The following is a 17,635-nucleotide window of genomic DNA, read 5'->3' as shown; positions in this document are numbered from 1 at the left end:
CAGAAAAAAAAAAAAATCACTGTCATGAACTTGATGATGTTTCTCATCTAGGCTTATGATTGATACTAATTTAGGTGTATCTTATCTCTTCTTAGTGAAGTACTCTCCTTCATTAACGTGACCACCTATCTTTTTATTCTAGTGTTTCTAGAGAGAAAATTGCACCATGTACAGATTTTTATCATTATAGATTAATGATATTAGCATTGACTAAACTGATTGGCAGTGTTAGTACATGTCTCTCGGAAACTTGCTGACTTTTTGCCGCAATTGTTTTTTTTTTCCCCAACTGTTCTTCCTCTTTCCCCTTTGTGGGGTCTTTGGGGGTGGAATGGGGAAAGATGATTAAGCTTTCCCTAAAAGTGTAGTCTTTGGAAAGTTTAAACTATATGAAAAAGTGTCATCGGTTTCAACTGTCCCTCTGCTGGATACCCAAGGTTTTGTCTCTTTTCCTCCTGGGCATTAAAGCCAATGACACAGATTTGGCTTCTAGATTTCTGACACATGCTGGCTGCTCTAGAGCAGCTGTTAAAGCTTTTCCACTTCACTTTGACCCCTAAGGTTTTTTTTCTGACTTTCTTGTGGGCTCAGCTATTCATTTTAGGTAATTTTTAACTTAGGAAGGTTTTTACGTTGTCCAGTCTTCCTCATTGTCAAAACCAGAAATTCCCCGTTGATTAATTTTTTTTTTTTTTTTCTTTAAACCAATACCTACTCCACTCAGGTCAGGAGTAGCTTTCACATTGCCAAGTCCAAGTGGGTATTTCTCAGGTTTCATCTTACATGACCATCTTTTTTTTTTTTTTTTTTTGGTCTTTTTAGGGCCGTACCCACAGCATATGCAAGTTCCCAAGCTATGGGTCAAATCAGAGCAGTAGCCGCCAGCCTACCCCACCAGCTACAGCAGTGTGGGAGCTGAGCCACGTCTGTGACCTACACCACAGGTCATGGCAACACTGGATCCTGAACCCACAGAGCAAGGCCAGGGATCGAGCCCCGGTCCTCATAGATACTAGTCTAGTTCATTACCGCTGAGCCACGACGGGAACTCCTTACATGACTTCTTTCCCCCTCCCCTAACTTGGTTGTCCTAGTGTTTTGACCATTTCTTTTAGTGTTCTTGTGGCTTCTCCTTTATCCTTATTTAGTGTTGAAATTCCCTGGGGCTCAGTCCTGAGCATCTGCTTTTCTCACCAAATTAGCTGCTTAAAATCTTTTGTCTAAAGTATTGCAGTAGGAGTTCCCTGGTGCAGTGGGTTAAGGATTTGGCATTGTCACTGCAGTGCCTCTGCTTTCTGCTGTGGTGCAGGTTTGATCCATGGTCCTGGAACTTCTGTATGTTGTTGGCGTGGTTTTAAAAAAATGCTCTAATGGCTTTCCATTACTATGAAATTGGTAAGTCATTTATGGCCTACAAAGTTCTGCCAGAACTGCCTCTTGCACTGACTTCTAGCTTCATTTCTGAGCATCTTCTTTCTTTGCTTATTATAACACATTGGCTGTATCAGTTAGCACTCATTATACATAAGCCACAGAAGTAGATTCTGTCAGATTTAAGTAAAAAAAAATAATTTATTGGCTATGAAAAATCATTTTATTTATTTATGCATGCATGCATGCATGCCTGAGCTTGTGGCATGTGGAAATTCTTGGGACAGGGGTCAAACCTAAGCCACAGTTGTGGCCTGTGTCACAGCTGTGGCAATGCCAGACCCCTTAACCCACTGCACTGCAAGGGAATTTCCATATACAGTTATTTTGGAGAATTAATAAAAAAGCCTTATTCTAAACCTCTGGGAGGAGAGAGAAGGATAGTTTCAAGGGCCCGGTGATCAAGAACTAAGAGACTCCTAGTATTATTACCATTAGACTGACTTAGGTCTGACCGTTCTCTGCCCTTGTGAGCATATATATTCAAGGTGTAAGCTCCTAGGAGAGAAACTTCACCTCATGTTGGATCACATGTTCATGCCTGGGCCAAGAGTGCATGAAATGGAAAAGGGAGTGCTTCCCCGATAGAAAATAAGGTGCTATTAGAAAAGAAATGGGGAGTTCCCCTCATGGCGCAGTGGTTAACGAATCCAACTAGGAACCATGAGGTTGCAGGTTCAATCCCTGGCATTGCTCAGTGGGTTGATGATCCAGTGTTGCTGTGGCTCTGGCGTAGGCCGGTGGCTACGGCTCCAATTGGACCTCTAGCCTGGGAACCTCCATATGCCTCAAGAGTGGCGCAAGAAATGGCAAAAAGACAAAAAAAGAAAGAAAGAAAGAAAAGAAATGGGAAAGTGCTAGGCAGGTAAAAAACAGAAATGGCCCCTAAGAATTTTTAGTTTATGTGTCAGTTCCCAAAGGCCTACCCTGTAGTGCTGATCGTAGTAAGTTCCCCCTCATACTCTGCCATAGCACATTGTACTTTTTCAGCCTGGCACTGATCCTTGTGATTGTTAATGTGTGGCTCTTTCACTTTTTAAGCTCCATGAGTACAAGGATGCTATTTTCTTGTGTCTGGGCATATTAGGCACATAGATATTTATAGAATATTGTAAAATCAGGTTGGCTCTGCAATATTCAGTTGATATCAAAATGATATTAAAATATTTTATAATGAAATCAGAAAATATGTATGGTGTAAGAGTATTAAAAAATTTATACCCACTATATAGGCAGCTATATGAAGCAAAACCACAAACTGTGCACCAAAAAGTTTGAAAATATGTAAAAATATGAAGTGTTTATGGTTGATTTTCTCTTACCTTTTCATCTATTTAAAATTTTTAATAAGAAATCTGTGTTGTTTTTATAGGTAAATTCAAAAGAAACAATACATAATGAACAAAGTTGTTCATCTCTGTGTAAAAATAGAACAGCCTGAGCAGTAGTTAATACATGCCTGAAGAGATTTGGGAATGCCTGTTTTACATCAAAATGTTCACTTTATTTTCTCTAAATTTTTTACCCTCTCTAAGTAATGAATGTGTTAATCATTTGGGGATATATTCCACAATCTAGGAAGGAAAAGCCAAAATAATATCTGGAGCTCCTGCTGTGGCACGACTGTATCAGCAGTGTCTTGGGAACACTGAGACATGGGTTTGATCTCCAGCCCAGCCCAGCCCAGTGGGTTAGGATCTGGCATTGCCACAGCTGCCGCTTATTTCTCAGCTCTGATCTGATGATCCCTGGCCTGGGAACTCTATATGCTTCGGGGAAGCCAAAAATAAATAAATAAATAAAAAGGAATAGCCTAAGTGTTTATTCATTAGTTTCTACCAAAGGGTAGAAACATAAAGGCAACATTAACAACAAGTTCCTATTGTGGCACAGCAGAAACAAATCTGACTAGTATCCATGAGGATGTGGGTTCAATCCCTGGCCTCACTCAGTGGGCTGTGGTACAGCTCGCAGATGTAGGTCTGCAGGTCAGACCCCGAGTTGCTATTGCTGTGGTGTCGGCCAGCAGTTGCAGCTCCAAGTCTCTGGGAACTTCCATATGCCACAAGTGTGGCCCTAAAAAGAAAAAGAAAACTTTCTCTTGCTGTATATATTATCCTGTTTCTTTTAACAATAATAGGTATTATTACTCCTTTATATAATATGGCTACTATTTATCAAATGCTTACTATGTGGTAGGCAGCATACTAGTAATTTGCTTTATGTGTGTGTGTGTGTGTGTATATATATATATTAGTGAATCCTTACACCAGCCCTATGAAATCATTAGTACCATTCTCACTTTATAATGAGGTGTATATTAGATTCACAGGTTAAGTTATTTGTATGAGGGAGCTAGGTTTGGACTTTTAACTACTTTCATACCGTCTTAACCTCTAGAAAAGAATATGAAGTCTCTTGGGATGTGGTTTAGGGATAATTTAACAGACTTAATTATTTACTTGGTCTAATATTCCTCAAGGTTATCCTATTCATTTAATCTGGTTCTTTGCTGAACAAGTATCTCAGTGTGGTATTGATTTGGCCTCTTAGACTGAAACTGCAAAGCAGGAACTCTGGTTGGTGAACACTAGTATTTCTGTCCCTGGACAGTTGCACTTGTATCTTCTGTCTCAATTTCATATAACTGTGTTGGGCGCACTAATAAAAGCTTAGATTTAAACAATGATTTCTTGGCTCTGCCCACACTATCCTGTTCTTCCTAAGGTCATCATCTGTCTCTGTGTTACTAAATGCAGTGAGCATTTTCATTTTGTGTTTTTTTGTTTTGTTTTGTCTTTTGGGTTTGTTTTTGCGCCTGCAGCACATGGAAGTTCCTAGGCCAGGGGTCAAACCTGAGCCACAGCAGTGACAGCACTGGATTCTTAACCTGCTGCACCACAAGGGAACTCCTATCATTCTGTGTCTTAATTTGTCTTTCAGCATCATTTGATACAGTTGATAGTCTCCCCCCCAATATTTGGATATTCTTTTCTTGGCTTCAGTGATGCTGCACTCAGGGTTTTCTTCTTACTTTACCCATCTCAATTTTCTTTACAAATTCCTCTTCCACTAGCCTTTTTTTTTTCTTTTTTCTTTTTAGGGCCGCACCTGTGGCATATGGAGGTTTCCAGGCTAGGGATCCAATCAGAGCTACAGCTGCCGGCCTACGCCACAGCCACAGCAATGCCAGATCTGAACTGCGTCTGCAACCTACACCACAGCTCACTGCAACGCTGGATCCTTAACCCGCTGAGCGAGGCCAAGGTTCGAACCCACAATCTCATGGTTCCTAGTTGGATTAATTTCTGCTGAGCCACGACGGGAACTCCCCCACTTGCTATCCTTGAAGTGCTGAAGCTTCAGGACTTAGTCCTAGGCCAGCTTTTTTTTTTTAAATAAGTTCAGTCTTCCTGTTCCAGTTGCCACATCAGTAAGTGGCACTAGCCAGAAGCTGGGATTGATGCATAATACTTTACTTTATCTACCAAATACAGGTTACCAAGTTTAGGTGATTCTAACTTCTAAATGCACTTCAGGTCCATCTATCTCCTTGGTCAGTTACACAACTACCTTAGTTCAGAGGATCATGATTTTCATGTAGATTATAGCCTCCTGAATGATCTTTCTGTTTCTCCTTTTCCCCTCTTCCTATTCATTTGCTACACAGCAGTTAAAGGGGTGATATTTAAAAAAAAACTGGTTCTTGCTATTTGCCTTTGGTGTCTTTCTGTTGATCTTAACATAAATTCTAAGCAGCTCTGCATGGCCTACAAGGCCTTTAAGGTCTGCTCCTTCCCCTATAACCTTGTCTTCCAACACTCTCTGCACTATGCTTTAACCATATTACCTTTACCCCCCACCCCCTTGTCCTTTGAACAAGCTTTTTTACTTGTTTGGTTAACCTAACCTTTAGGTCTTGGTATATCATTTGTTCAGACAGGTCCTTTCTGCTTCTTAATTTTTTACTCTCATGACACTCTTTTCTCTTCCATCATAGCACTTGCTACAATTTATAGTCATGTGTTTGTTTTACTGTTTGCCTCCCTAGTTAAATTGTAAATTCTTGGAGAGCAGAGATCTTTTCTGTCTTGTTCCCTACTCTATTCCCTGTTCCTAGCGCAGTGCCTGTTTTTTAGTAGATATGAAATAAATATGTCTTGGGTGGATTGATAAATGAATCAGTGTGTCACTGCCACCCTCTGTATCACTCTGCATCTTTATTTCTACTCTTTCCTGAACAGGTGAATTTCAGGGTATTTTCCTAGAGCTTGTGCATTCGAGGATTCAGTTCTGTTTAATATGATGAATGGCACCTTAATTTGGATTAAAATAGCATATAACTGTAAAAGATGGAAACAGAGCAAAAATAAATAGCAAGCAGGTACAGAACAATCTAAGGAGGATTATTTGACTTGTGAAAAAAAGATCTAGAGATCTTAGTGAACGGTTCATGCTATACCAGTCATACCTGAGGTCTGAGGGAGTTGAGGTGAGCCAATGATCTTCATTTTCAAAAATATTTAGAATTTAATGTTTTCTTACCGTGATAGAAAAGGAGAATTTTGATTTCTTCTGTTTTACTGCAGTAGCCTGAGAACCACAGTTTCAAAGTGTGATTGCTGCCTGTTTAGCTGTGCAATTTCCCATTTAAGTACACATTAATGCAGTATAAAAACAGATTCAGGTTTAGAGATTGAAAGTCCTCAATCACCAGTTTTGCTTATCAGTATTATACTTTCATGACATATTATTGCATGTGGTAATGGTATTTATATTTTTCAAAGCATAGTAGAGACATTAGAGGATCTGACAATTAAAATACTATATTTTCCTGACTTAGAGATAATTTTTAACTAGAGCACTAACTCCATAATAGCTCTAGCTACTATTTATGGAAACTTACTGTGTATTAGGCATTGTTAGAGCCTTTATATGGGTATTCTCAAATAAAAGCGTTTAAGGTACGGAAAGAACAGTATGGAGGCTCGGAAAGACTAAAAGTAAGATCACATGGTTGGGAGAGCCAGGACTTTCTGAGTCAAAAACTTGAGCTGTTGTGATTTCAGCCTGCTGCCTCCAGCTCTCTTTTGTCTTTTAGTTTTAGGAATTGGAGATTCCATGTATAATACGCTTTTCACCTTAAAAAAAAAAAAATCAGCAGTCTACCTTTTAATGTACTTTGAAAAAGTTGAGTTCAAGTACTTCTCTCTGGAACTCCTCCAGCCCAGTCTCTTCTCTGAACTTAAATTGTTATTCATGTCCTATGTCCTTCTTATGGTACCTGGCATTTCCCTCTTGTACCCTAGTAGCTTATGAATACTTATTAGCTCTGCTTTGAGACTATAAATTCTTTGAAGGCAGAATTCCTTTCCCTTCTTTGCCATCTTCACTGCCTTTTTTTATAATAAGAACCTCAATAAATATTTGTTGAATGAACTATGAAGTAAACAACCTAAAATTTTTTCTCATCTATGTGCCTGTCCTTTGGAATATAAGGTTTATAAATGTTCATTTTATTTATGTGCTCTTTTCTGTCCTCCTAGAAGGGTTGTCTTGCCAACATTGCTTGTCATATTTCCTGCCTCCTTTTTCTAGCCCAGCCTTAAATGACCAATAGAATCATGTGACCTTTTCCTTTGAAATTCTCTTAAGTGGTTTCCAGGATTCTCTCTCTTAATTTCCTTATTTTGTTCTTTGTGGTCTTTCTTTGATTACCCTTTAAATGGTAATGTTCCCCAGGTTCTGTCTTTAGTCCTCTTCTCTTGATCATACTGAGAACTTCCTTGGGTGATCTTTTTCCATTTCTTGCCTTTGACTAGCCTCCGTATCACAGGTTGTTGATCAGATACTCACAGGGGCAAGATGGCCAACATAAATGAATGAAAAAGAGGTGCAGAGTTGGGAATAGTGGGAACCTGCTGAAATAAAGAATCAATGCTGGGAGTTCCCGTCGTGGCGCAGTGGTTAAGGAATCCGACTAGGAACCATGAGGTTGCGGGTTCGGTCCCTGCCCTTGCTCAGTGGGTTAACGATCCAGCGTTGCTGTGAGCTGTGGTGTAGGTTGCAGAGGTGGCTGGGATCCCACGTTGTGGCTCTGGTGTAGGCCGGTGGCTACAGCTCTGATTCGACTCCTAGCCTGGGAACCTCCATATGCCGCGGGAGCCGGCCCAAAGAAATAGCAAAAAGACAAAAAAAAAAAAAAAGAATCAATGCTGTGTCCAGAGCTCCACTGAATTGTTGCTGTTGACAGAACTTCAGGCTTTTCAGAAGAAATTAGCATCTAGACTTTTTAATGAGAAGTTTCCATGTTTCTAAATATGAACTAGTTATTAACAGTCCAAGAGGAAGCCTTTTTGAGTTTTCCCATTTACTTATTCTTAACTTTGATATTCTTCTGGCTCCTGATTTGTGTATCTCCAGGCCTGATTTTTTTCTGCTGGGCTCCTGGCTCATTCAATTTGTTGTAAATGATCTAGGAGTTCTGTGTCCCGCAGGTGTCTCAAAGACCAGGATGATCAAGCTGAACCTCAAACATGTAATTAGGAGATGATTTCAGTTATAAAGTCAGATAGCTATGAGTTTGATTCTTGGTTTTCACCATCTACTAGGTCACTAAATAGGTTACTTTCTTCAGGCTTCTTTTTGCTCATATGTAAAAGGGGAGCAGTAGTTACCTCATTGTCTGCTGTGCCTGCGTGACCTGCACACAGTAACAGGTGGATGTTCTCAGTGATCTACACACAGTAACAGATACTAGATAATCTCAGTCGCTGTTCCTGCCTCAGCGAGTGCTGTCACCACTCTCACACTTGGAGAGTCATTCTTGACTCTTCCTTCTCTTTTACTCTTTGAGTCTCATTAGTTACCATTCCTGTGAGCATTGTCTTTATAATATCTTCACACTTGTTACCTTAAGTTTGTTTTTGTTAAAAATGATATTATTTTTGCTTATCAGTATCCTTGTAGCAGCCCTTAGCAGCTTTCTCAGTCTCTGTTGAAATCCCTCCCCAGTCTGTTCTCAGCCTTGTGCCAGAGATTGGTTTTGCCTAAGCACCAATCTGATCACACTAAACTTCTAGTTAGAATCCTTTAGTGGCTTCCTGTTATCTCTGAATTTCTAACTTTGGTTAACATTTTAACTTTTAGTATTCTTGATCTGATTCCTGCTTATTTTATGGCCTCATTTCTTGCTTAAGCTACACAGACGGTACTTTTTTAAGTTTTCAGAATCTACCCTGCTCTCTGTTGCATGTTTCTTCCTTAGACTGCCTTTCACCTCTGTTCTGCAGCTCCCTTAGAAATTAGCTTTGTGGAGTTCCCGTCGTGGCTCAGTGGTTAACAAATCCGACTAGGAACCATGAAGTTTCCGGTTCGATCCCTGGCCTTGCTCAGTGGGTTAAGGATCCGGCATTGCCATGAGCTGTGGTGTGGTCGCAGACGCAGCTCGGATCCCGAGTTGCTGTGGCTGTGGTGTAGGCCAGCGGCTACAGCTCTGATTAGAACCCCTAGCTTGGGAACCTCCATATGCTGTGGGAGCGGCCCTAGAAAAGGCAAAAAGACAAAAAGAAAAAGAAATTAGCTTTATACAGGCACCTATCTCTCCCAGTAAGCTTTTTGACCCCACCTTCTGTCCCTCCAGGTCCTGTTTAGATATCTCTCTTAATGCATGCATAGCCTCTCACGGATGTCTCTGTCTTAGTGCTCTTCCACATTCTTTTGTAATTGTCTCTTTTTTCCACTGAGCTTCTGAAAGGGGAAGACCACATACCTTGAATGGCTTTGTATTCCAGGGCTTAGAATAATGTCTGATAAACGGTGAGCTCTCACATGGTCGTGGAATGAATGCATTTGTTGAATGAATAAATTACCTTTTTTTCTGAAGAAATTATAGATATAAAAAGGACCTTAGGAGCCTCAGTTATAGTTGTAAAGCCGTTAAAAATGTCCCGGTTCTGGGAGTTCCCGTCGTGGCGCAGTGGTTAACGAATCCGACTAGGAACCATGAGGTTGCAGGTTCGGTCCCTGCCCTTGCTCAGTGGGTTAACGATCCGGCGTTGCCGTGAGCTGTGGTGTAGGTTTGCAGACGGGGCTCGGATCCCGCATTGCTGTGGCTCTGGTGTAGGCCGGTGGCTACAGCTCCGATTCAACCCCTAGCCTGGGAACCTCCATGTGTCGCGGGAGCAGCCCAAGAAATAGCAACAACAACAACAACAACAAAAAAGACAAAAGACAAAAAAAAAATGTCCCAGTTCTTTTATTCCCCTTGTTTGAAGATTATGGGTACTTTTATTATGAATCAGTTATGCTTGTGTTCTTTAGAACAAAGAAAATTGTATTACTGATATCAAAATAAATATAAAATTATTGTTGCCTTCAAGAGCTATATTTTCTCAAAAATTTTTTATGACTGCAACTCACTTAGGTTCTTTTTTCCTGCTTTCATCTTGTTTATAGTGTCAAGTTCTTAGGATCTTATTCCCTCCTACTTTCCCAAGAGCCCCGGTTTAATACAAGATTTCTCAGCTTCCACTGCTGGGGACTCTATGGACCATGTAACTGCTAGTTGTGAGGGGCTGTCCTGTGCATTGTAGAATGTTTAGCAGCATCTCTGGCCTCCTCCTACTAGATACCATTAGCACCTCCTAATTTTGACAACCAAAAATGACTCCAGGAGTTCCCATTATGGTTCAGTGGAAGTGAATCTGATTATTATCCATGAGGATGCAGGTTTGATCCCTGGCCTCACTCAGTGAGTTAAGGATCTGGCATTGCCTTGAGCTGTGGTGTAGGTCGCAGATGCGGCTTGGATCTGTTGTTGCTGTGGCTGTGGCATAGGCCAGCAGCTGTAACTCTGATTCGCCCCCTACCTTGGGATCCTCCATATGCCGTGGGTATAAAGTAACTCCTGTTTGCTTTTAACTTCTGCTCATTTTCTCTCTCTGTCCTCTTTGCATCCACTTTTCTAAAATGAATTGCTTCCACTCTCTCTCCTTATGGCTTTTACTCCCATGGTGCCACTGAAAAGGCGTTCAAGTCTCCATCCTCTTTTCCTATGTTATTTGAAGTGAATCTACCACCACCCAGTACACCACATCCTCATCATCTTCTTAACCCTCTGTCCCCTGGCCCACCCCAGCACCTACTTAGATACCCCATCCTGTCAGTCATAAAGTTCTGCTTATTCTACCTCTTGAATTTTTGTAGAATCCTGTATCCTTTATTGTCACCGCAGTGTCTACCAACGGCAGAAGGCTCCTTACTGGTATCAGAATATCAAGTCTAGATCTGTTTCATTTTCTGCACTGTAACCTGGATTACCTTTGTAAAACAAAGCCACTTCCCATTATAGACCTTCTCAGTCATGAGTTCTGGAGCCCGAATATCTGCATTTTTGAAAGGCTTTCCAAGTGATTTTTATTGCTTTATTCTTTTTGTTTAAGAAACATTTCACTGCTCTTGTGAATTCCTAAAATCCTTACAATTATTTTACAAAGCACTTCTTGATCTCTGTCTTTTAACAAACTATCTTTGATGGTGCTTTATGAAAGGTCAGTATTTATTTAGTTACTGGTCCTTTTTTTTTTTTTTTTTTGCCACCAATAAAATTCATCATTGGGGGAGGGATCTGGGAGGAAAGGTGGGTATTTTAACTTAATTGATTAATATTATGGGTCTGTGACAAATTTGACTCCTGAGTTATACAATATTTAAATAAGATCCTTATTTTTTTCTTGTAGGTATTTATAACAGCAGTGATGTAGCAGTATCATTTCCAAATGTAGTATCTGGCTCAGGATCTAGTACCCCTGTCTCCAGTTCTCATTTACCTCAGCAGTCTTCTGGGCATTTACAGCAAGTGGGAGCACTCTCCCCATCAGCAGTATCATCTGCACCCTCCGCTGTTCCAACAACTCAGGTAAATTATGACAGTGTTATCAAGTAACGTTCATATTTTGTCTTTTTTTTTGTCTTTTTTTGCCATTTCTTGGGCCGCTCTCGTGGCATATGAAGGTTACCAGGCTAGGGGTTGAATCGGAGCTGTAGCCACCGGCCTACGCCAGAACCACAGCAACTCGGGATCCAAGCCGCGTCTGCAACCTACACCACAGCTCATGACAACGCTGGGTCCTTAACTCACTGAGCGAGGCCAGGGATCGAACCCACAACCTCATGATTCCTAGTCGGATTCGTTTTCTCTGCACCACAACGGGAACTCCACATTAAGTTATTTTTAAAGTAGATAATGGTGCAGTGAAGATCATCATCATTATAATTGGGTCAAGAATTAGAATAAACAGTTCAGCCCAGAAAATCAATGGCATGATTAGTGGTATTGTCTTTGAAAATGAAAGTTAATTTGGTGAACTTCTCAACCTGAATAAGAAGAGTTTAGGAGAGTTTTTCTTTAGTTCATTTCACTAGACATGGTGAGGTAGGCACAATAATAGGGGTTTGGGGTTAGAGAGGGTGAGGAAATAAATGAGAGGGTGGCTCTTATAAATAGTTTGATTTCTTTTAATTAAGTGTAACCATATGCTGTTGATAGCTTCATATCCTTGGAAAGAGTCACATGAACACTTTCAATGTGCATTTTTCTTTCCTTTCTTTATAAAAGTCTGTTTTAATTACTCTCTGGTTAATTCCAGGCTGAATTAAACAAAAATCTCATTTCTTCCCATTCATTATGTTTGTGGTTTTGAGGGTTAACATTAGGGAGGTGGATGGGGGAAGTGGAAGTGGTGGTGAAGAGAAATTTATAGCTAGAGGGGAAATTCCACTTAACATATGACTCAGCTGAAGAACAAAGAAATCATAGTCGCAAGTAATCCAGGATTCAGTCCAATTAAAATCTTTACTGTGTATCCTCCTTCCATGTTTCAGTAAGATGGGTCTATTCTAAATATGATCATCCAGTGAGACGCATATACTGCATGGTGAGACAGCTGCATCTGTATTTCTGTCCAGCAGTAGCTTTCTGCCTTCACACGGGAGCTTATTCAGCCTGGCTTATCTGGTGCTGCTGTAGCAACCATCAGTCTCCAGGCAACTGAGGCAGGTTGACCTCTGAATTGAACCAAATACAAAATTACTCAGTTTCACTGTCTGAGTCAATAGTATCGGTATTGAATGTGCAAAGTGAATTTTCTTGGTGGTGTGCAAAGGAACGGATTCAGAAACATTTAGAATAAATTGAATGTTTAGATGGAACTCCTAAAATTTGTGATAAACTTATAATTTAATCTTTTCAAAACAAAAAGTTTGTGTTGAACTTTCATATAGGTCTTGTTTTCCAATCATGCAATTCAGTTTGTTTAGATAATCACATTTTATTTAGTTTCTTTACAGGTGGTTGATTTTTATTTTTTATTTATTTATTTTTTTAAAGTTTATTTATTTATTTTATTTTACTTTTTTTTGTCTTTTTTTTGCTATTTCTTTGGGCCGCTCCCGCGGCATATGGAGGTTCCCAGGCTAGGGGTCCAATCGGAGCTGTAGCCTCCGGCCTATGCCAGAGCCACAGCAACTCGGGATCCGAGCCGTGCCTGCAACCTACACCACAGCTCACGGCAACGCCGGATCCTTAACCCACTGAGCAAGGGCAGGGACCGAACCTGCAACCTCATGGTTCCTAGTCAGATTCGTTAACCACTGCGCCACAACGGGAACTCCCAGATGGTTGATTTTTAAATGAATAGTAGTGCCTAAATGTGTAAACTAAAATTATCAATATTTAAAATGTAATTGTAGAAGCCTTGTTACTTTTTTTTTGTCTTTTGTCTTTTTTGTTGTTGTTGTTGCTATTTCTTGAGCCGCTCCCGCGGCATATGGAGGTTCCCAGGCTAGGGGTTGAATCGGAGCTGTAGCCACCGGCCTACGCCAGAGCCACAGCAATGCGGGATCCGAGCCGTGTCTGCAACCTACACACAGCTCACGGCAACGCCGGATTGTTAACCCATTGAGCAAGGGCAGGGACCGAACCCGCAACCTCATGGTTCCTAGTCGGATTCGTTAACCACTGCGCCACGACGGGAACTCCCCTTGTTACTATTTATTGAGAAAGCTATCATACAGCAAGTGTTTTAAAAAATATAAATCATAAAATAGAATTGTTAATTTGAATGATGTTTTGCCTTCCTTCTCCCCCACCCTCCCCTCAATTTAATGAAAGTAGTAATTTTTAGTGATGGGCTTGGTGCCAGCAGGATTAAAATCCAGAGGTCATTCTTGATCTTTCTGGCCTTGGTTTTAAGTAAGATAGACAGGCCTCTTGTTTGGTTTATTTGCTGTCTTAAGGATTGTTCCCAGGAAAGTAAGATCAGGAAGAGTTAATAGAGATTAAAGCAGGAACTGGGAGTTACCATCGTGGCGCAGTGGAAACAAATCCAACTAGGAACCATGAGGTTGTGGGTTCGGTCCCCGCCCTTGCTCAGTGGGTTAAGGATCCAGCGTTGCCGTGAGCTGTGGTGTAGACCAGCAGCTGTAGCTCCAATTCAGCCCCTAGCCTGGGAACTTCCATATGCTGTGGGTGCGGCCCTAAAAAAAAAAAGACGAAAACCCAAAAAACAGGAAGTAGATTTGTGCCTTTAATAGGGCAAAAAGGAGACACTTGTAAAAATGTGGGGTGGGGGTTGGAGGGAGAATCTGATGCTTAGCACCCCTGATTTGAAGAAAAACTTTTAAAAGTTGTTTGGTAACCCAGTTTTTACATTGTTTAATTTTCAATCCTTTTTTTCCCCCCCTTTTTTAGGGCTGCACTTGCAGCATATGGGGGTTACCAGGCTAGGGGTCGAATTGGAGCTGTACCTGCTGGCCTATGCCACAGCCACTTCAACTCCAAATCCAAGCTGCGTTTGCAACCTACACCACAGCTCATGGCAACATCAGATCCTTATTAACCCACTGAGCGAGGCCAGGGATAGAACCCACAACTTCATGGTTCCTAGTCAGATTCGTTTCTGCTTGCCAAAATGGGAACTCCCAATCCTTTTGTTTTATTTGATATACTTGTTTTTAGAGAAGCTATTCCTTCATGGATATTAGCAATATAGCTACAGTTGTAGTTCCTTAGCATTATCGGAAGATAAAACTAGTCTACTATGTTTTAATGACGTGCTCTGCCTTTTTGTATCATGAGTAGAGGTATAAATTAGTTTCTGTAGATGTGTTATTAATTTTTCATTTTGGCTTTAAAATTCCACTTTTCCTTAGTTCTAGATTCATTCTGTTTTGTCTTTGACAGAATTCCAGTGTTTTTGTTTGTAAAGGGAATTGATTGCTTTAATAGAAGAATTTAAGACAAAAATGTAATGAAAATAATTGTAGTCTAATATAGCCTAAATTCTGAGTTTTGCTTTTAGATATAGTCTGCAGGTAGATTATCTTGGTTCCTTTTTTAGTCTGTATTACTCTAATAAAAATAATATAGGTTTAAAAATAATTTAAATGAAGGAAACTTCGAGGTTTATTGATGTGATTTTTAGTAAGTGCAGATAAATTTAATATTTTAAAGGTATAATTTAGTGACTGATGTCTTGCTGTGAGACTTTAACTTTCAAGTATCCTAACTTTGGGGTGTTGTCTTAGATATTATCCTTGATTTCCTTTCAGATGATGTCTGATAGGATACTTTGATTCCCTTTTGGAAAAATGCTTCAGTTTCCCAGGCAGAGTCACTTGTCTTTGGGGGAATCTCTGACTTGACTGGTCAGAATGAAAGTTTCATCTATTCTAAATCATTACGTAATGACTTCTAATTTTAAGGAAGTTAACATTTTGAGCAGAGTAAGTTTTTTTTGTCTTTTCTAGGGCCGCTCCCACAGCATATGGAGATTCCCAAGCTAGGGGTATAATCGGAGCTAGAGCTGCTCGCTGGCCTACGCCAGAGCTGCAGCAACTCGGGATCCGAGCTGCATCTCCAACCTACACCACAGCTCACGGCAACGCCAGATCCTTAACCTACTGAGTGAGGCCAGGGATCAAACCCGCAACCTCATGGTTCCTAGTTGGATTTGTTAACCACTGCGCCACGATGGGAACTCCCAGAATAAGTTTTTATAAGGGTTTTGTAATGTCACTATTGGATGCTGAAGAGGTTGAGTGATTGTGCAGGGTCAGTGTCTAGTGAGTGGTGGGACTAAGTTCAGAAGCAAGACAGGCTGACTCCTGCACCTGCTCTCTGGTTTACTAATCAGTGACTTACAAATGAATTTCCCATTATGAACCCCTATGTCGAGGTTATCTCTTTGGAAAAAGCATTGTTAGGCGTCTTACTGGCACTGTGCAAAACAGCAGAAATTTGGGTCAGAAATCCTAGGTTCCTGGAGCATTGCTGCTCACTAGTGTGGCTGTGGGTAGGTAGGTCTTTTATTTTGCGGATGTCATTTTTTTTAATACGTGAAATGGAATACTTTAAATACATGTTCTACTTGCTCTACAGGTATCTTTTGAAGTTCATTTGAGAATAAGTACTTTGCAGACCATGAAGTACTTTGAAACTAGTGGCTATTACACTGATGTTACAGTCATTATAGGACATTATTAATTTCACCTAACAGCCTGATTACTGTGAGAAAATTATACAGAAGCACTAAAAACAGTATTAAAATTTTCTGTTAAAACTCAGAATTCCATCTTAACATAGATAAATTTTAGTCATTTCAGATTCAGCTTTTGACTAAGGTCTTTTGTATTCTTAAATTATTTTAGTAGCCATTTTAGTCCTAGGGACTTAAAGATAGGTGATGTATTGATTAGATCTTAACTGATTAAGAAACTTGCGTAGAATTGTGGTGATTGTACAATCTGTTGTCCAATCAAGAATGTTCATTGATGGTTTAACTACAATTTAATCCCTCCCACTACTTTATAGAAACTCAATTGTGGGGCATTTCAGTATTAACCTAAACAATGGTTTTGAATATGTTAAGCTCCTAACAATTAGTGAGCAGTTTGGGGCATTGAATAAAGTGGAATGATGCAATTGAACCTGACAGCTTTAACAGTCCGCCTACTCATGGGACCTGAAAGTTGTTCACACTTGGTTTCTTCTCTCATCACACGCTGAGTATTAAAGCCTGAAGGTGGTAGCTGACACAGAAATAGGTCTGTAATCAGGATACGTTTTATAGTATAAAGTTAGAGAATATGTGAAATTTTCCGTTGTTCTCTAGTTTTTCATGGAAACTTTTCTAGTCAAACAGTGTGTAAGTTGACATTAAAACATTTGAATCCTTACATTATATTTGCAATATTGCTATGTTATTATAGAATATATAGATTAAAGTGTCTTTGCATAATGAGATAATGGTTCCATCTAATTTTTCTTAGGGAAATATGTTTTACTCTTTGAAATGTAACCATGTTAATATCAGAATATAATTGGTGAATTATATTCTTTAATGAAGTTAGTGGAAAAATGGAAATCATAATAGCTTATGAAAATTATTTTTAAAATAACAAAGTAAAATCTGAGTGCTTACCATGTGCCACACATTCAACTAAGCCCTTAATGTATTAACTCGATTAATTCTCACAAATGTCTAACAAGGTAGGTGCTATTTCTATCTCCATTTTTACAGATGGAAACTGAAGATGCAGGGCTTTGGTGCCTCACCCAGAGTGAGATAGTTGGCTTATCGCAGACATAGTGATAATAAAAAGGGTTTTTTTTGGAGTTCCTTTGTGGCTCAGGAGGTTAAGAATCTGGTTTGTCACTGCTGTGACTCAGGTTCTTGCTGTGGTATGGGTTTGATCCCTGGCTCAGGAACTTCCACATGCCTCAGGTGTGGCCAAAAAGGAAAAAAAATTTTTTTCCTTCTAATGGTGTGTATGGAGTAGGAATTTTTAAAAATAATACTCAGTTTAGTGAGTCTGGAAGAATGTATTTTTATTTTTTTGTGCTTTTTTAAAATTAAAATATAGTTGATTTACGATGTTGTGCCAACCTTTGGTGTACAACAAAGTGACCTGGTTTTTTATATCCCCTCCCCCCCACACACACATTCTCTCTTATAGTATTTTCCACCATGATCTATCCCAAGAGACTGGGTGTAATTCCCTGAAAGAATGTATTTTTAAATCGTGTCACAGTTGGAAAATTTGAAGAAGCTACTGCATCCTAGATCTTGTCTGAATCATTTGATTTTAATGTTTATCGACAGATGAATTGCGCATTTAAAAAATGCTTGCATGCTTGCTATAA

At 39.9% G+C, this 17,635-nt stretch overlaps 1 protein-coding gene across 15 annotated transcripts in view; it reads left to right on the top strand.

Moving 5' to 3' along the window:
• Positions 1 to 17,635, top strand: part of MLLT10 (MLLT10 histone lysine methyltransferase DOT1L cofactor) — a 243,661-nt gene that overhangs the window by 202,110 nt on the left and 23,916 nt on the right. For all 15 annotated transcript variants that reach the window (XR_007131295.1, XM_047755395.1, XM_047755401.1 and 12 more), the window contains one exon: positions 11,172 to 11,350. Coding sequence is in view for 14 of the 15 variants with exons in the window: in XM_047755395.1 (XP_047611351.1) it covers positions 11,172 to 11,350 (179 nt within the window). In the remaining variant the exon portion in view is untranslated. The remainder of the gene's footprint in view (positions 1 to 11,171; positions 11,351 to 17,635) is intronic.

This window comes from Phacochoerus africanus, chromosome 12, assembly GCF_016906955.1.
Source record: "Phacochoerus africanus isolate WHEZ1 chromosome 12, ROS_Pafr_v1, whole genome shotgun sequence".
Classification (NCBI taxonomy): Eukaryota; Metazoa; Chordata; class Mammalia; order Artiodactyla; family Suidae; genus Phacochoerus; species Phacochoerus africanus.
This window is presented reverse-complemented; position numbering and strand designations above follow the sequence as displayed.